The 20,366-nt window shown below is 37.3% G+C and overlaps 1 protein-coding gene across 2 annotated transcripts; it reads left to right on the top strand.

The window, feature by feature from the left end:
• Positions 1-2,273: 2,273 nt before the first annotated feature.
• Positions 2,274-20,034, top strand: kansl1l (KAT8 regulatory NSL complex subunit 1-like). Of its 2 annotated transcripts, none has more exons than XM_084420611.1 (16): positions 2,274-2,487; positions 2,764-3,777; positions 6,941-7,082; positions 7,920-8,093; positions 8,988-9,112; positions 10,277-10,478; positions 12,001-12,130; positions 12,813-12,950; positions 15,632-15,778; positions 15,854-15,981; positions 16,128-16,249; positions 17,095-17,143; positions 17,235-17,341; positions 17,461-17,593; positions 18,880-18,965; positions 19,516-20,034. In XM_084420611.1, exons 2-15 carry the CDS (start codon positions 2,837-2,839, stop codon positions 18,961-18,963), a joined length of 2,622 nt encoding a protein of 873 aa, XP_084276737.1. In that variant the 5' UTR covers positions 2,274-2,487; positions 2,764-2,836; the 3' UTR covers positions 18,964-18,965; positions 19,516-20,034. The 2 variants fall into 2 exon arrangements, with proteins under 2 accessions (XP_084276737.1, XP_084276736.1); XM_084420610.1 differs by having other exon boundaries at positions 2,317-2,487; positions 18,880-18,941; positions 19,516-19,686.
• The last annotated feature ends 332 nt before the right edge of the window (positions 20,035-20,366 follow it).

Below are 20,366 nucleotides of genomic sequence, written 5' to 3'. Positions count from 1 at the left end.
TACAAATAAAAGATGGATGAAGTAATGGCTCAAAAGACTTTCCACTGAGTTGTGGACGCAACAAGGAAGCATTAACATATTGACCACAATGAGTCATTCAAAAAGGTGGAAATGATTTAGATAAAATCTAATTTCCGTCTCAAATAAAGATATAATTTCTGTAGTGTTTCACTTTGTGCATTGAAATATACAGAAGTACTTTTACTTCTCCATAGTTTAAAGATGTTTGTCATTTTCTCCCATTCTAAACGTATTTAAATTAGGGATGGAACCTTCACACCTTCATTGTGTATGTAAGAAACTTCTTCCTCTTTGTGGCTAGTGGAAAAATGGTTTTGTTCATTGTTAACATTAACTTTTTTTGTAACTGTAGTTTCTATTACCGCTATTCTGATGTTATTTGTCTACTGTATGTTTTCTTCATAGAAAGGACCAGTAAATCCACTGCTTATGACTGGGTGGATGCAATCCTATTCTTAACAATTGTAATCTTTTTTTTTTTTCTGACATTGTTTGTCCAGTTCCATGGCCATATTTTTTTTCCAGAAACTGCAACAGTATACTCTTTGCAATAAGAACTGGATTGTTCCTGCCCAGCAGCCTTTTTTGATATGGATGACGCACATTAGACTCTTTGTGTACTTGTTTTTCGACAAACTCTTCTTTCTATTTGAATCCATGTTATCTGGAAGTTGAGGTTTCTGCAATGAACTGAATTCAACCAGTGTTTTTCTGAACATCACCAGCGAAACAACAGTAGGATACGGCATTTTAGTCACAGACTTTAGGTTCAGGTGTTGCTTTGTCTTGGCAATATGCTGGCATCAAGCAGTGCAGCTGTTGTCTATACTTGCAACTGGCAAAAAACTATAAACCCTGAAATTTCCTCTTTCTTAATCATTCAGTTTAGGTTATGTCACTTCTGGCAGCAGATCCATTTATTGGCACAGTTTAATGGGGAAGCAATGTTGGGACAGCTCCCAAAAAAATAAAAAAATGTTCTGAAATGTGGATGGATAAAATACAATAATTGTCAATGATATATGAATATATTTTGCAGAATGGTTGATTTGAATGGATCATTTTACCCTGAAATGAAATTATGTTGACATTTGCAAACCACAAACTCACATTTCCCTCCTTACTTTCCCTGTATTTCAAAGGGGTTCAGTGATTTTTGCAACACCAGTTTCTCCCCTTTGACGTGTTGCAGGAGTGCATCATGTTTCCTTTCTTTCTGATTATTCAGAAATATACTATATTGACTCTACATAGTGCAAATGTACAGTAGAAATTCAGAAATTGCTTGATGTTATATATGTTGTATTCAGGGATACATAGCCTATTTATGCTTTGTTTGCTTAATACTTCATCAGATATTTGCATGCTCTCGGTTTTTCTTTAGCCTAATGTTGTCATTCTAACATTTTACATTATCTAAAAAATATGCAAAGGGCTTTTTTGTATTGAGAAGTGCAATTATATGGAAACTAGACAAGAGTAAAAAAGATGCATAAATAAACACATTTTGTCTTTTATTTTGATTGCCTGAGTATGCCTAAATGTTATTATGAATTTTTTTTCTTTTTTTTTTCTTCTAATCTTAAGTCAATGTTCCAGGTGTTATGTGACGTGGCATGCCATATAAATATACATGATAATATTATTCTACACAAAGATGAGGTATTATTGTTGACGTGCACTTTTTGTTTCAACTCCAAATCCAAAATAGTATAGTAGTCCCACCTGGTGGACTGAATGCACATTACAACCAAATTATGTTCAGAGTAGTGTTTCACTGTGCTTCAAGCCTATACACGCACTTTGGGAGAAGTAAGCAAAACAAACCTTGAGAGCAGCTCTCAGGAAAACCCTCCTTCCTTATCCAACCTGAAAGAGAAAATGTTTGGGATCCGTTGTTTGGATCTATTTTCTTCAGAAATCACAGGAATCATCTGAATTTGTCACGTAATATGTATGGATATTTTCTAACCCGACAGTTCAAAACCTTGCCACAAATATTCCAAATATCTCATGGCATGTTTGGTCTGCTTGATGTTTTCATTGACTGTAGTCACAAAAGGATTCTTCTAGTAATCAAAAACAAACGACGATAACGCTCATTGCGAAATTTAGGTTAACTAACAGTTAGATTAAAAGAAAACTAAAGATGACATACATAGTTTGCTTCCAATAAAAGTAGTACAACACTGTACATAAATAAACACTCACGCACGCACACTTTCTCTCTCTCTCTCTCTCTCTCTCTCTCTCTCTCTCTCTCTCTCTCGCTCTCTCTCTCGGTCCTCCGGTGGCGGCTGTTCAGCGGTGTAAAGTAACATCGGACGGATCGGTCGATTTCTGCTAATAAAACTGACAAATCAGTATTTTATATCACTTGCAGGACTGTATTTATGATTCATTCATGGATGATAACATATTTCTGGTCTTTCCGAGTTTTGTTTTTGAAATGAGAAGCTGTTAAAGGTGAGATGACGTTATTTTTCCATCTTGCCGTTATTTTCATAATATTACGCTTATCGCGTGAGCGATAAGCGTAATATAGTTGTATAGTATAAAGCGCAAAATAGTTGTAATCTATCCGTTTACGAATATTTGCAGTTGTTCGCTTGTTTTTCTGCTATAGTTAGACAGATCATTTTAAATTACGATGGTTATTGATAAAGTTAAAGGACATCACAAACATTCACTTTCACACAGTACAGTAACTTATCTGTTATAATAATCTGTCTCTTTTGACAGATCTGTACGATCAGTTTCAGATGATGTTATAAGACCTGAATTTGAGGATATCCATCAGGACTGGGATTATGGAATGACTCATCCAAACATCAGATCAAAATCTATTAAATCCATTTTATCTTCTTCTTTGGGTGGAAAAATGGACTACAGCGGTGTTGCACTTGGTGTGGATGTGGAGAATAGTTTTGGACAGAAGATTTGGCAGAACCTCCCTTCAATGGTCCATCTGGACCTCCTGTCCTCTAAAGGTTCTCCTCAGCTCCCGCAGATGCTTCTGTCACCTATGTTTAAGGATTCACATCCCAAAGCCTTTCTGCTGTCAAGCCCAGACCCACTATTCACCCTCCTCTCTTTGAACAGAAACTCTGCAGGTTCTACAGCAGGTGCTCCACAAATGTGTTTCATGCCCGTTCTTGAAGACAATGGACAAGACGTGGTAGAGCCCAGTCACAACCCCAGCCCTCTGCGACATGGTTGTTCTACAAGAGACTGTCAAGTGGACACCAAATCACTTTCCTCAGAGCAAGTACCACATTGCTTCAATGCTTCAAATCAGACATGGGTTGACAGTGTGGAGGAAATGGAGGAAGGATTGATGATTCAGTCATTGTGGCATCTTTCCCAGCATGTTTCATTGGCGAATCGAGCTGGACGTTTACAACAGAGGGTGTTGGCGATGCTTGGCGAACATGCCTCTAGACACTATAGCCACCAACTGGAGGGTTTGAAGAGCAAACTTCTTGAAACACGTTGTTCCCCGAAGTCCCCCATGACGTCAGAGCATCTTTTTGAGACTTTTAATGCGGAGGAGGAATATCACGCTCTTGGAAGAAACCTTCAGTACCCTCAAGCACACGGGCAACCTCTGAAATCCAGAGATGTGCAGAATTTAGTACACAGTGGCCATGCTGTTCTGCACAGGGTGATGGAGTCTCTTGACTCAGATGTCACAGTGAGCAGCTCAGATGAAGAGTGGGAACATGAAGACACCAGAGCGACCTCAGTGGATCCACAGTGAGTATGATGTGATGTTGAATAGTCTTATTAATGAAGGTTGACCTTGAAATCAAGTTGAGTTCTGACTCATGGAAAGAGATGGTCTTAATTGGAATACATTAAAGGGTTAGTTCACCCAAAAATGAAAATTCTGTCAGTAATTACTTGTTGTTCCAACCCCGTAAGACTTCCGTTCATCTTCGGAACACAAATTAAGATATTTTTGATGAAATCTGAGAGCTGGCTCACTCCTCCATAGGCTTCTATGGGATCGAAACTTGCCGGCCCAGAGAGGTTAGTAAAGACATCGTTAAAATAGTCCAAGTGACTACAGTGGCTCAACCATAAGTTTATCAAGCGACGAGAATACTTTTTGTGCGCACAAACAAACAAAAATAACGACTTTATTCAACTATTCATTTTCTTACGGTCTGACGTACAACCCAGAAGCGCTGCGCTGTTACACTACATGAATTCACTCAGGCCCACACAGAAGAAAATGAATAGTTGAATAAAGGCGTTATTTTTGTGGAAACACTGATACATTTTTTCAGGAGTCTTTGATAAATAGAAAGTTCAAAAGAGCAGCATTTATTTGAAAAATAAATCTTCGTAACATAAATGTCTTTACTGTCACTTTTGATTTGTCAATTTAATGCATCCTTGCTGAATAGAAGCAAGAAAACGTACTTTTGAACACATATAGCAAAACCGTAGAATTGAATTGACACTATTACTATGTAAGTCAAAAAGCTTAATAAACAAAAAAATATAAGAATCATTTTCTAGCTTAAAAATACCAAAAAATAACCTTGGGTGAGATCTTGCAGTAGGTGAATTGAAGGGTAGAATTAATCTCTACGTTGTAGTTGCCAGGCAGTAAAAGAGAACTTTTAATGACAGGCCAGGCGTGAGTCTTTGGCAAGCAGCGAGGGAGTGTAACGACAGGTTTGGGAAAACAAGCAGCACCATAGAAGTTTGAAAGAGGAAGCATTTGGCTCTGGCAGTGCTAGGCTATATGTTTCGTTAGCAGCTTTGCTCACAGACACAGAATAACTCTGTTCTGTACACAGCTGTTGAGAAATTGTCACCATATTTCTCCCTCATGGTAAAGATTTTTATCTAGTGTGTTCATGTGCAGCTGGCTCTTCCTCTGATCCTGTTTCTGTACAGCCTCAGTGAAACAGACAGCTGCTCTTTCCTTTCCCTGGGATGAGTAAATAAATAGAAATCAGGCTGCCCTTCACCAGCCTGTACATCAGAGCTTTCATGTGCCTCTTTGTTATTTGCTCGCCCACTCTGCACTTACACTGTAAGGTCCCTCCCAGCATAAGCTTGGATGGGAGAACATCGTCTTTGAAGAGAATGTATCTTTCAGGAAACTCCTAGAAAATGGGAATGATTTATTGGAGTACATTTTTCTAGTTGCATCACTTCTAATCCCTCATTCAGTATCAGTATGAGAGACTTATCAAGCAGGAAGGGACAAGGAGCCAGAATTGGCTTGGAGGTCTGTAAAATTGTGCATAAAGCTAAGAGCTACAATGGCTTTACTGGGCACGAGGAGCAACTTTTGGGTTGTATTGGATTATTTTGCCCATTGCACACGCTATTTTTATATATATTTTTTGTCCTATCTATCAAAACTATTCAGAATACATTAAAAATGCCACACATACAATGACTTGAGTACTTGGAAATTCTGGCAACATGAACAGTAATGTGACAAAGTTAAGGAGAGTTCAACTTGCACAGGAAACTATGTAATGTGGTGACTACCAACTCATTATCAGTATCATTGATTTTTCCATTTTCCATTTTTATTTTTAGTTGTGTGTGTTTTTCATTTTTATTATTATTTTTAAATATGTCTACATAGATTTTATTCATTTTTATTTCATTTTTAGATATTTTAGTACATCAAGTTTAATGTTTCATTGGCAAGCTGAAATAAAAAATATATATGTGTGTATATATGTTACATATATTTTATATAATAAATAAATAAACACATATGAATGTATTATAATATCTTTATTATATATTTATGTTTATTTTATATCAAGAAACAAGAAGTAGTTTATGGTTTTAATTTTAGGTAACTATAATATCCCTGATTTGCATACATTTGTCAACTTTGTCCCATTGCACTCATGTTGCAGTTCTGATTGACTTGCTGTAAGAGTGAACACCCCTTAGTCTTGCTAGCAGCTGTCTGTGGTTGTTGGGTCTGCTTCCCCTCAGGCCATGACAAAATAGTTTGAGTGACTTTTCCATATGTCCCGGCAATCTCAATTACCATCTACCATCATACAGTCTATGATTTTCTGAAGAAGCTGGATATGAGAACACTGCTATAAGGTTTTAAATGAGTAATCTGGCTTTGGTAACAGAATTGCTTAAGGGCACTTTTTGTGGATTGAGATTCGGCTCTCAGCCAGTGGAATGCACACCTTTGACGTCAGTACTCTCTTTCCTTTCACAGATGTTCACATTTTAAAGTGGTTAAGTTGTGGTTACTTAATTCTGAAAAAAAAATCAAAGGACCCAAAGTTTTACTGGAGCTTCAGTGTCTGCTTAGTTGGCTTTGGAGTATATGCAGTGCAATAAAGAGTGTATGTAGTGATATTATTTGGTTTGAACTCCCTTGAGGAACAAAGGAAGCAACAAAGCCATCTATGGTCTCATATGTTCAATTCTAGAATGCTAGATTTGGTTGCTCACTTGTTCTATGACTGCCATTTGTTTTGTTGAAGCAGGGATGTGCCCTGTAAATGTGTGTCGACTCTGAGAGAGAAAGTAGGCTGGTTAGAGAGGTGAAGAGTTTGTTTATACAGTGAGCAGGAAGACTGTTGACCCAGCAGGAGATCTCATTCTTCCCAATGTATTTGTTTGAGTTCACTGCTGCTCCACTGCGTTGTAGATATTCCTGGAATTTGCCAATTTGGGGTGAGAGTCTGCGCTAATGTATGTATCTGCAGAGAGGAAGACAGACAGACAGATAGGCCTATCATTCAGATCCTCTCCTGTTGCCTCTGTGATTGTTAAGTTTTGGGTCAGTTCCATGAACACGTTTCCTAAACACTCTGCCAAGGTTGCTCCTGGAGGACTGTCTTTGTGTGAAGTCACTTTGGATAAAATCTCAGCTCTAAATGACCTTTTCTGTCTTTGTGGGGGGCAGTTGTCGTGTCTGTGAGTGGAGATGGCTGAAGGACAGAGCTGAACTCTGCAGTCGCTGGACGTGGCTTCAGATGAGGCTGTCTGAGCTGGACTCTCAGATTCAGTGGCTTGGAAAACTCCAGCAGCAGATCCTCTCTAATAAGGTGAAGAACTAACACAGCATCTGCTAGATCAGGAAGGAAATTGGCTGTGCAGTTAGAATGAAAAAAAATTAAGAATGCTCTCCCTGTAAATTTGATTTGAAATGGCCATGTCTAACAGGATAGTGAAATCGAATGACTAAAAAGGAATTTAGTCAGTAGATATTCAATAGTCTTATAACAGATGAATTAGTCCAAACAGTCAAAATATAAATGCTGTAACAATGACATCATTAATTTGGACTTACTATGTATATTCTTCCATAATATGTGGAAGACTTTGAATTTTTAAATTTTTTGCATTCAACACATTAAAATGGGCACCATATTTTTTAGATAGTTTTACAAAAAATACATATTGTCATTTTATTCTATTGATTATAAAATATACTGAGTAAATTAGAGAATTCTGGGAAAGTGAAGTGCACTTCCACCACAGTTTTTAAAATGAAAATGAATTTATTAAATATAACGCACATTATAAAATATAGCACACCTCATTTTCCAGAATACTTGAATTTACAAATTAAACATTGATTATTAAACATTTTGAAGTGTAATTCATAATTTTATTTTTTATTATTATTAATAATAATAAAAACATGCATTTGTATAAAATACATTCACACCAGTTATAGAATTTCTTTTAATTTCATTACATTTTAATTCTACTTCTTTAAATTCAAGTTTGAATGGCAAGACTACTGTTATTTAATACTTCAATGCAGATTAATTTCAAATAGTTGAATTGAACTTGAAAAAAAATTAAATAATTCACAGTTCAATTCTGATTGGCGCATTGAGTATTTCTGATGCATGTTTCTTTAATATGTCTTCCAGGGTCATGTGGTTTTAGCAGAGTCTCAGCCCCTGACAGACAGGCAGATCCAACACACCTTGTGGACAGAGACTATGGATCTATCGTTCACAGCAGGGAACATGCAAGATTTGCACTCAGATCCAGAGATGGAACCCAGCAGCCCCACACGCCTTCTGAGGAACATTGAGAGACAGGTGCTTAAAGGAGTAGTTCACTTTAAAATGAAAATTACCCCATGATTTACTCACCCTCAAGCCATCCTAGGTGTATATGACTTTCTTCTTTCAGACGAATACAATCAGAGTTATATTAATAAACACCCTAACGCTTTCGAGCTTGATAATGGCTGTGGATTGCAACCATCAGTTTGAAGCTCATAAAAGTGCATCCATTCATCCATCACATAAGTGCTCCACACTGCTCTGGTGGGTTAACTCATCGCTTTGCTTCAGAAGGCCTTTCACAAGTTCCTTTTCCCATATAATCTTTAAGCTAATAAGGTTAAGAGTATTTGGCTTGCTGTCCGCAATGGAGGGGCTCAAGGAAGCAGCTTCAAGTCGAGCTTAGATATACTCCCCAGTGGGACTACTAATGCTGGGATGATGAGTATGGTAGCAAGATGCCTAAATTATGTTGGTGGAGTTGGGGAGGGATGCCAAAACAGCTGATGCCAGAGCAAGGTGAGCGGCTGCTTATATCCTACGGCAGTTAATTGAAAGATTAGATGGGTTCACTCCTCCAGAAATTACGTTGTGAACTTCACTTACTAACCCCCCGGAGCAGTGTGGAGCACTTTTGTGATGGATGAATGGATGCACTTTTTTGAGCTTCAAACTGATGGTTGGACTTCACTGCCATTATCAAGCTCGGAAGCGTCAGGGTGTTTATTAATATAACTCCGATTGTATTCGTCTGAAAGAAGAAAGTCATATACACCTAGAATGGCTTGAGGGTGAGTAAATCATGGGGTAATTTTCATTTTAAAGTGAACTACTCTTTTAAGAAAAGCACAGGCATTTAGACAAGAACGTAAACACTGATTAAATCAACCCCACAAAATTCATGGCTGTGTCTGTGTGTGTGTTCAGAGTGCGCAGCTGACTCAGATTGTGAACAGCCTAATGCCATCTTTGTGTGCCTCACCTTCTTCATCACCTACGTCTAAAGGACCCTGCAATCGCTGGAGAGGCCAACAGAAAACAACTTACAGCAGGTGAGGAGCTAACCTGCACCTACAAGCTCATCAACAGGCTAAAATTAACCTCAGATGTCACAGGGTCATTTATTTCAAGTGCCCCTATTTTGCTTGCTTGGATCTTATCTTTCATGTAGTGTGTCATATAGCTGTTTGAATGCAAATGGTCTGCAAAGCTTAGAAAATTCCAGTCTTCCTGTATGAAGCTACGTAGGTTTGTAACAAATTTGCATAATGCCAGCCTTTGGTCGTCATTGGCTTTCTGCGAACAGCGTGTACTTTGACCCACCCTCAAACACTGTAGTTGTAGCTGAGGCCTGGAAGAGTTTGTTTAGTGTTGTCGACATTTCGAGAAGACGCTGTTTTCTGTGCTGCGAAAGCAAATCCACTTTGCATGCATTTCAAAAGGATGAGGACTCGGGCTCGAATTGACAGGGTAAAACCAACGCCGTTGTTACTGTTCATTTCAATGTGTTTACAAGTGCCAAGGAAGCTTCCAGAGCTGAAATTCAGATATGGTATTGACCTTTTAGTTTCTGACACGCACTGTAAGCGGCAAACCAATCAAAATAGACTAGGCCATCTGACCAATCAGAGCAGAGTAGGCTCTCGAAAAGAAGGGGTTTAGAAAGACTGAATCCTTTATCGAACCGTTTCAGACACTGCGAGAAATGATGTATAATATGTGGAAATAAAGAAACTTTAAAATCGAAAATAGAATTGTGATTAATTGTCCTAAATGTAATTGAAGCATTGGTTGGCAGATGTTTATTGTTCAAGAAACTAGATTGATATAAGAATATTCACACCTGAGAAAAACAGTTTTCTGTCATTGTTGACACAGTACAGATACTTTTATTTAGTCATACATCAGCTCCAGAACCACCTGCAGGAAAGCTGTTTGTCTTGATTTCATTCATGAATTTTGTATTTATTGCAGCACTGTAGAAGCTCCCTCATTCTGATATATATTTATGTATACATTTATGTATCTCAGGTGAATGTCAGGATGAATCATTTTCCCCAGTGGAAACCTGAATAAGCGAACAAGACATTGAGAAGAATTAGAAAGGATGAGGGAAAGGATGAGAGAATATGAGTGGAGAAGAGAATCAATGAATCTCTCCCTCTTTATTTATTGTATGATCAAATGATTTTATCCCTCCTTTTGTATTTATTTAGCCGAGTGACACACACGGGTGCCTTTGTTCCCGGCGGGCCACAGTGTTTACACAAAGTCAAGCAGAAGAGGAAGCGAACATGTCACAGACGACAGTATCTCCCTCAGGTGGATGTCACCTGTATGTCAGCTCGGACTCGACCCCTTCTGACCTATCACAAGCCTAGGCTTTTCATCATGGACCCGTTGTCTCACAGAGAACAGGTTGGCATTTTTAAGCAAAATTTATGTAAAACTATCTGAACTTTTGGGAGTCCAATCGAATAATGAGTCGGCACGTATTTTTGTGAGTGAATGCAGCACAATCGCGAACATAAATGGACAACTTTAAAGGCGATTTTCTCATTGTTAAGATTGTTTTGCACCCTCAGATTCCAGATTTTCAAATAGTTGTATGTCGGCCAAATATTGTTGTATCCTAACAAGCCATACATAAATGGGAAGCTTGTTTATTCAGCTTTCAGATGGTGTATAAATCTCAATTTAAAAAAATGTACCCATATGGTTTTGTGGCCCAGGGTCACAAATACTGATTTGATGCTCAAGAAACATTTCTTATTATTATCATTGTTAAAAACAGTTGTGTTGCTTAATATTTTTGTGGCAACCATAATATTTCTTTTCGGATTCTTTGATGAATTGAAAATTCAAAAGAACAGCATTTATTTGAAATAGAAACCTTTTATAGTTTTATACATGTCTTCACTGTGACTTTTGATCCATTTATTTACAGTGATAACAGGAAATGAATGCAACAAAGATTGTTTTGGCTGTACAGCAACTCTAGAAGAAAGTAATTCAAGTTTAAGTTCAGCGTTGATACAGTTTGTACAGTAGAAAAATTGTGTCTATAGAATGTCCCTATAAAACATGAAAACCCAACGTATGTGTGTGTGTGTGTCTATGTGTGTTTTCCCAACAGCCCCCAGGGGAGCTCAGAAAGAATAGCCTAGCTTTTTTCTATCCTTTCTCTTGAAAACTGCTAACACGCTGTGCTCAGGCCAGCTGCACTTTCATAAATGATGATAATCTTGTAATTACTGCTGGCTGATTTGAGGTCTACCCTGCTGTCCTTCAGTGTCCTCTGTGAGCAGCCGGAACTGTAAACCAGACATACTTCATTTTAAGGCCAGAACCTGGAAGCAGCAGGATGATGATGTATTTACCAAAATGAAATGTAATAAAAAGAAATAGAGTAACAACAAACAACATCAAATTCTGCCTACACTTTATTCCAATTTTGTATGACTTTATTTTGTGGAACACAAAACAAGGAAATCAGTAAAAGCATATTGTGATATGCTTAAAAAATGACGAAGGAATGCCAGCCCTCTTCACATTGCTCCATGACTCACACCATGTTTTGAGTCTATTTTCCAGCTGGCCTGGTGCACTTCCTTTAACCTTGTTTATGATTCTCATTTTATAGCCGTCTGATTTTGGCTGCCATGATTTTCCTTTTCATGCATTGCTTATGTCATAATTGGTTCCCCAGAGCAATGTGTGTCATCGATTTGGCCCTGTTAACTTAGCTGTGTACTTCCAACTCTTTTTATTTGTTTTAATGCTCAGTAGGACAAATCAGGACTTGATCGTTTAGCTGCAAATTAAGCCTTCAGCATCAGGATGAGACATTTGATTAGTAATTTGTATTCTCCCATCTGCCCATAACTTCTCATAACCTCCCAGATTTAGTTACATCTGCTTTCTGTCTCTCTCTTCACAGGTCCTGCAGTCTTCCCCTTCTCTTTTTCCCAATTGCGCCTCCTGTGATCCTGCCTCTGCGTGCGCAAACCCTGCATGCAGAAAAGAGAGAACAGGCGGCAAAGTGCATTGTGTTCTATCAGTGTCCTCAGGTATAGAGATGAATAGTTAAAACTGACATTTTTCCTACTCCATCCACCATCTTGCAAGCATTTTTTTCCATCGAGCCTGTCGCAATGCATTGTAAATTGTCTTCTCCACAATTGATACATGTGATGCTGTTTTAGATGCCTTAAAATGCTGTTCACATTTTTGCTGTGGTAATTGGATGTTATGATATTAATGGTTTCATAGAGGTTAAAGGTTAATACTACAGCAATCCATTAGTCACTCCTCCATCTCAAAGCATTAGGCTGTCACTTCAATTCACTCAGAATAAATTGTCTCATATCAGACTGTTACTCCATCAGCATGTCAAAATTGTGCCGTTCCTGCTGTTTTGCTGATTGCGTGGAGCAGCAGGAATGTGGAGTAGGTAGATCAAATTAGCCTTGGTTGTCATGAGAATAAAACCTCTGCATTCAGCTCACACTGTATGGCTCAAATGCAAAATCCAGTCCAAAATTTTTCACAATTGACAATGTTTTGACATTTCGACAAGATGTTTTAATGTTTTCTTTATGTACAGATGTTTCCATACTAACTAACCACAGCCTCATATCTACTGTATCACCACTATATTTAAGTGCAGTGCAACTATTACGTTTTCCTGTTGTGTCTTGTGTGTGTTATATAAATGAGGTTTAACTGTGTCCTGTCTGCTCTATCCGTCAGAAACTCCAGCAGCCTTCCATCTGCAAAATGCTCTGTTTGAAGAAAAAGTGCTTGAGCGATCTCTCCTCCTGAATACTGAGCGCTCCAGTCCCCATCACTGTCTCGGCTCCAGAGGCAGAGTCTCCCGATCGTTATTCAGTAAGAATCATCTCATGGCATTTGTGTGTGGATGCATTTAAGTACACGTTTAAAAATGTGTTTGCTCTTCCCTATGTCTACTTTAATAGAAATGACTTCAACAACAACACCATGTGTCAAACAAAGAGACTGAAATTAAGTTCAGTAGTTGGCCATTAGCAATTTGATAAGCTAAAAAAGAGACACTTTAATATAAATACACAGCACACATAATTATTAGGTAGAATAATGAAAGGATCATGTGACTCTAAAGACTGGAGTAATGGCTGGTGAAAATTCAACTTGATGCACTGTACACACCTACACACACTTAAGCACACACACCAATTATCTTTCATTGTGGTCAAATAAATTATAGCCGAAATATATTGTAGTCTTGTAGCCCGCTTAGTATTTCCATGATCTCCTTGATATTCTTTTCTTATTTACATTATCATAACAATCTCAAACAACCCTTGATACATGTATTAGATTTAAGTCAAGTCAAGTCAAGTATATTTGTATAGCGCTTTTCACAATACAGATTGTATCAAAGCAGCTTCACAGTATTAAATTAAAATAATACAACAAGGTTTGTTTCTAGTGGAATTTATTGATAAAATCAAATTAGATATCCCCAGAATATCCCCAATAATATTAATAATATTAATATTATATTAATATTATAATATTAATATTTAAGCTTTTATTCATGACCTATTTCCTTATCATTTAAAGAGTAATTTAATCATAATGTATATTTTTATACACTACCGTTTGAAAGTTTGGAGTAAGATTTCTTTTTAAAGAAATTTTAGAAACTAAAGATAGCAAAGACTTATACATTGTTTTTACATAGGTTCACGGTTTCCAAAAAAATATTAAGCAGCACAACTGTTTTCAGCAGCCATAATAAGATTGTTATTAGTTGAGCATATTAAATCAGCATATTAGAATGATTTTTGAAGGATCATGTGACACTGAAGAGTGAAGACTGAAGTAATGGCTTTTGAGTTTTGCCATCAAAGGAATAAATTATATTTTAAAATATATTCAAATAGAAAACGGTTCATTTAAACTGTAATAATATTTCATAATATTACAGGTTTAACTGTATTTTTGATCAAATAAATGCATCCTTTCAAAAACAAAAAAATCTTACCAACCTCGAACTTTCTAACTATTTTTTTACATTTGTATGTACCATTTATTTATTAAAACATAAAATACAATATTAAACCTAACCTAATTGATTTCCATGTTTTGACATCACAATCTGCATGTTTGCCTAAATATGTTCAGGCAAGTCCTCAAGACTTTTTAATACACAGTGACGCCCATTCCCAGTGCAGATCTGGAGGTCATGCCGAAGTCGATATCTGCTCCACGGTCTTAATGCAGTGCTGGAGTTGAAGTGAGCCGACCTGGCACTGGACTCTGACTCACACACTCTAATCATTAATGCTCTGCCACTCTTCTCTGCTCTGCTGGTTATTGTCTTACTAGGGGGCCTAATGATCCTGAAACAGCAATGCTATTCTTGACGGAGAGATATTGTCAGTTAGTGAGTGATTGCACTGAAATGGACGTATGGTACGGGTTTCTAAAATAAAAACACACCTCATGCTGTTTAGTTGATTTTCTGTCAGTGCTTTGCAGCACCCCTGTAGTCAGTGAACGAACTACAAAAAAATAACTACAAAAGCTTGGAATATTTCCTTAACAATCATCTCATGGTCCCTCCATTGCTGTTCTCATCACATGACCTGGATGTGTATGATCATTTAATGTCAGTTCTTCTGAGTTCTGAAGTCCGGTGTGTGGGATGATGTAAAGTGTGTGTAGGCTGCTTGGTGGGTTTAGTCATAACGTTGTGGTGTATTGTCTATGTTTATCTCTGTGGCTCAGGCGGTCTATCTGCAATCCTGTAGCTTCCAGAACATGAGTGGAGATCTACACAGACTCACAAATCACAGTAACTCACACGTCCAGCCTGAAGGCACTGTGCACAGTACACACACACACACACACACACACACACACATGTGATATTTCATTAGGGTCAAATTATTTATAGCCAAAATATATTTAATTAGTATTTCCATGATCTCCTTGATATTCTTTTATTTTATTTTTATTGTAAATAATACAATCTCAAACAACCCAATACTGTTTAACAGTTACGTGTTGGTGAGTCCATGCACAACAAACCCCCCTAAAATAAACATTCAGAAACTATATTTTGCATTATGTAAAGCACAAAAAGAGAACCATAAAGATTATTTGCATTTATCTGTCTGTCTGTCTATCAGAGGTTATTCTAATTAGATTGTTATTTATAATAAATACTTCTAATTAGAGTATTAAAAGTATTAAAGCCAGTATAACAAATACTGCTATGACAATTTAAACAATATATCTTACATTATTTTGCATTACATTAAGATAAAGAGAATATGGGGCGTAAATGTGATTCATGGTAATGGAAATTTAGTCACAATGTAAAAAATATTTATGGCCCAAAAATAGGCTTTATTTACTGTATGCAAAATCCCTTATTTAGATTTTTTGGGAGAAATATGACCTGGATGTGATCTTGACGTTTTGTGAAGCTCACCCATGTATGCTATGAATATTCTTTGTTTTCTTATAAATATGCATGTTCTGATAATGTCTTTATGTTCTATAATTAATGATTATAGATTGCAGTCACCGACCAAAAAATGGAAGGCATTTGAAGAGACCCAGAAGGCAGAGCACTCCTATACGACGGGCATGTGCCCAAGAGCACCGCAGTCGAGCTTACAGGGAGGGCAAGAGGAGGAGGCGCTGCTCTGACAGGCCAATGGGTACGTGTGTTTCATTTTACTCAAAAACAACAAAGACTCTGAGATGTTTAAGGTAGTAATACTGCTTTGTTCTAGACTTGCAGATCTCCAGTATTACCCCCAAGTCTGATCTGGTCTCCCAGAGTGATGACAGTCATGTGGACGAATCTTTCGAGGATGTTCCCGTCTCTTACTGTACACCCAAACAACAGAGAAACTCACAGGTCTGCTCTTTGACCAAACCATGATAAATACTGTGTATCTCAGTTTGCTCTAATCCAAACAAAGATCAGTGTTTCTTACCTTGAGGGGAAATTCTAATCTAGTTAGTCTGAGGAAAATAATCATATACTGTCCTGTTTTGTTTTAGTTCCCATTGCGCAGAAGGAAATGTGAGAGTGTTTTCAGCATTGATGACATTGATATTCCCATGTCTCTGTTCAACTCAGTGAAAGTGGAAAGTCTTCAGTATAAGAACATTTTAACACCCAGGTATTGATTGTTTTCACATGGCAACAATGAAACCAGAGAGACATTAGGACATTACTGCAGTTGAAATACACTTCCATTCAAAAGTTTGCGGTCAGAATAATTTAAAAAATGTTTTTTTTGAAAGAAGTCTCTTTCAAATGGTCACCAAGGCTGCATTTATTGGTTCAAAAATGCAGTAAAAACTTATATTGTGAAATATTATTACAGTTTAAAATAGCAGTTTTCTATTTTCATATATTTTAAAATATAATTTATTCCTGTGATGGCAAAGTCACATAATCCTTCAGAAATCATTCTAATATGCTGATTTGCTTCTCAAGAAACATTTATTATCAATGTTGAAAACAGTGGAAACTGTGATACATTTTTTTCAGGATTTTTTGAAAAATAGACAGTTTAAAAAAAACAGCATTTATTTGAAACAGAAATATTTTGTAATATTAAAAATCTCTTTAAAATCACCATTGATCCATTTAATTCATCTTTGCTGAATATATAAGTATTAATAAGTATTAATTTCTCAAAACAGAAAACTGTACTGACCCCAAACTTTGGAACGATAGTGTATTTGAATGCTAAGGTGATGTTAGTTTTACTGTTTAAGTGTTTAAGATTCCTCATAAATTTGTTATGACTAATAATCTTTTGGTTATTTTAGGCATTTTTGCATGGTTATATTTGCCAACAATTTTTCTTCGAATTTCCAGAAAAAAATAACTATATAATGATATGTACCAATTGTGTGATGTAGGCTTCACTTTCAATAACTGTGCTGATGCATAAAGATGTGTTGATGCAATTTTTTTTTCTCGTTTTGTGTATTCTGTTCTTTTTACTCACTGCAGTTGGCGAAAGGTAGATATTTCTCCTTTACTGAAAAGAGAGGAGGAAGGGGTAAGTTTTTATAGTTATAAACTTACTGTAGGTCCTAAAAAATGTTGAATGTCATCAGAGGCAGTTTGTTGATGGGCTTTATCTCTCTCAGTTAGAAGAGATAGAAGATGAAGATTTCATTCAGAGACACCTGAGTTATGAGCGCAGAGAGAAACTCCGCTGGTCTTACTGGGATCAGGACGGAAGAAACAAGATCAGGTCTGTGTGTATTATGGCTATTGTAGATAGATATATATTCACCAGTACATATTTGCTGCTGATGATTGAACTTTTCTTTGTTGTGTCTTTCCTTTTCTTTCCCTCTACGGGTCATCCAGGAGAAGCTGTTCTTCTGTACCTGTGAGAGACCACCTTGCTCACTGTCACCCATCTGTATATTCTCCTGTCCCCTCCACCTGGATCTTCAGTCCTCCTGAAGCTCCGTCAGAAGCCAGTGTGGAGAACAGAGAGGTAAAAAAAAAATTATTTAAAGGAACACTCCACCGGTTTTTGAAATAGGGCTTATTCACCGTCTTTCCTACATTTAGATAGGTGGGCAAACGCATTTTTGTCTCAGTGCATGCATTGTTTTAGTTTGGCAGCGCCGCCGATAGCTTAGCTTAGCATAATGAATGGAATCCTTTGTTGCCAGCTAGCATGTCATGAGTAAAAGTGATACAAAATTAAAAATAAAAATAAACGAATTACTTCTTGTGGCCTGCGTATTCACAACGAGTACAAATAGCAATGCAGATTAAGACTAGGCAATTTCCTAGGCAGATATTGACTTGGGACTATATTGGGGGGAAGCACAGGCGAAGCACTGCTACTTGGCCGCAGAGATATCACGCAACACCTGAAATCCCCCAACTTCCGTCAACATACCAGCGTGAATAGTAGCCGGCTATTTTTCCTACAGTAGACATAGTGAATGGCGATGAACATGGCGGATTTTGTGAGAGACGAGGAGGGTGACTTCTCAGACAGTCAAGAGCCAGAACCATACCTCTATGAACCAGAGTTTTCAGAAGAGGAGCTGCGTGCTTTGGAAATAGAACGACAGGAGGAGGAGGTTGCGATCGCTCAACAGCCTGAGGACGTGAGGATGAGAGTCAACACGATCTGGTGGTGAGTGTGATATCTCTGTGCCCAAGTAGCAGTGCTTCGCCTGTGCTTCGCCTGTGCTTCACCCCAATTTAGTCCCAAGTCAATATCTGCCTAGGAAATTGCCTAGTCTTAATCTGCATTGCTATTTGTACTCGTTGTGAATACGCAGGCCACAAGGGGGTCAGCCCTATGTTCCCACAGCCCTATGTTCCCACGGCCCTATGTTCCCACATTTCTAAGAATTTTTTTTTTTTACGATTTGTCTAAACCCCAGTTACGGGTAGGTTTAGGGGTGGGGTCAGGGGTAGGCCATTTGTGGGAACATAGGGCTGTAGGAACATAGGGCTGTGGGAACATAGGCACGATCCCGCCACAAGAAATAATTTGGTTTTTTTTTACAATTTTTTTATCACTTTTACTCATGACATGCTAGCTGGCAACAAAGGATTCCATTCATTATGCTAAGCTAAGCTAGCGGCGGTGCTTCCAAACTAAAACAATGCATGCACTGAGACAAAAATGCGTTTGCCCACCTATCTAAATGTAGGAAAGACGGTGGATAAGCCCTATTTCAAAAAACGGTGGAGTGTTCCTTTAATTTAATCTGCCTGTCTATCAAACTTGTATTAATTTTTTCCCCTCTTATGTAGCCATTGACACCATGGAAGAGGCGTATGTTCCCTCTGTCTGGCGAAGATGAGGAAACTTTTAGGTGTGATGAAGATAAGATTTAATGGTATGGGTCTTTCTCTTTTCTTTGATTGTGCATCCTTGTTTCATTTCCTTGCATCTTAGATCTTTCCTTTTAAGACATGAGGAAAGGATGTGAGATTGAGATGTGAGGACGGATCAAAGTAAGATGTATATGTCAAATGGAATATCCTAATCAAGCCTTTCAAGGCGGCAGCGTAATGTTGCTTCACTTTCCTTATGTTGTTAGAGCTTGATTAATTTGGACATTACTAATAAATGTCAGTAAAGCTGTTCAATGGACAGTATTTTCTGTGTGTCTCATTATAGTGCCATAACTCCCACTAATGGACACATTAGGAATAACATGCACACAATACAGTCACTACCCTGAGTGTGATATTTTTTGCTTTTGAAAGAAATTAATACTTTTATTAAGCAAGGATGCATTAAATTAAACTGAAGAATTATAAATTTTTACTATAAATTAACAGATTTTTTTTCTCTTTCTTAACTTATAGACTTATTTAATTTAGAGAAATAAATGCTTTTCTTGTCATTCGTTTGACTGATTTTTTTTTCTGTGCTGTTTACAGACTTCCAGAGCACCAAAGCACAACATCTGATATGGACCAGGAAATGACATCATACTGAGGCACAATCTCAGCCATCATGGTTCCACTCTGTTACATAAATCACTCTTTCTGCTTTTAGGCAGTTATGACACAGTGTAGTAAACTGATGTTTTTAGCCTCTAAAGTTGTTTTTCCTCAAATTATTTTTGTATAAATTATTTTTTAAAGATTTTGATCAGTTTGCATCCCACAGCCTTGTCCACAGTGTAATTTATTAAATATCTCAACCCAGTCAATTAAAATGATAAACTGTAAGGAATTACATAATCAATTTCTGTAATCTATCTTTGTGATATATTTATTTATATAAGTACAATGTATATTTTTGTGCTCACATTTTTGGAAGGATAGAACAAATCATAAATGATTTTCTTTTAACTCTCAAAACTCCAGTACAGATTATCCAGTACTGTGGGAAAAGCACTGTGTTGGAAAGCAGTGTAAATTTACCTCATACAATAAAGTGATTTAGGCTGCCTCACTTTGAAGTTAACAGCCTTCCTTTATCACATTTTATGAACACAATGGAGACCTTGTTATTTGAGGAATATGTCAGGTTAAATAGAACTAAACGTCAATTTGTGTTAGTCTTTGGAAAAAATAATTAATCATATTAAAACGCGTCTTCCAAAAGTACAACTTCAGGATTTATGTGAATTGATAGACTCAGATTGTTATTTTAGCAGGCAGGCAGAGTGCACAGGTGTAATAATTATATCAACCACAGAGGGGCACTAATGTGCCGCATTTGCTCCTTAAAATTGAATTTGCTAGAAAACAGCCTGTTAGGGGCAAATAGGACAAAACAGTAA

This window comes from Rutilus rutilus (genome assembly GCF_951802725.1).
Source record: "Rutilus rutilus genome assembly, chromosome: 10".
NCBI classification, from domain to species: domain Eukaryota; kingdom Metazoa; phylum Chordata; class Actinopteri; order Cypriniformes; family Leuciscidae; genus Rutilus; species Rutilus rutilus.
This window is presented reverse-complemented; position numbering and strand designations above follow the sequence as displayed.

What these genes read in the sequence shown, in the direction of transcription:
- kansl1l (XM_084420610.1), top strand. Translation starts at nt 2,837, where the DNA reads ATGACTCATCCAAACATCAGATCAAAATCTATTAAATCCATTTTATCT. An exon ending in AGTCTCCCGATCGTTATTCA is followed by an intron (nt 12,951 to 15,631) that starts GTAAGAATCATC and finishes TAATGATTATAG; the next exon opens with ATTGCAGTCACCGACCAAAA. An exon ending in CCAGTGTGGAGAACAGAGAG is followed by an intron (nt 17,594 to 18,879) that starts GTAAAAAAAAAA and finishes CCTCTTATGTAG; the next exon opens with CCATTGACACCATGGAAGAG.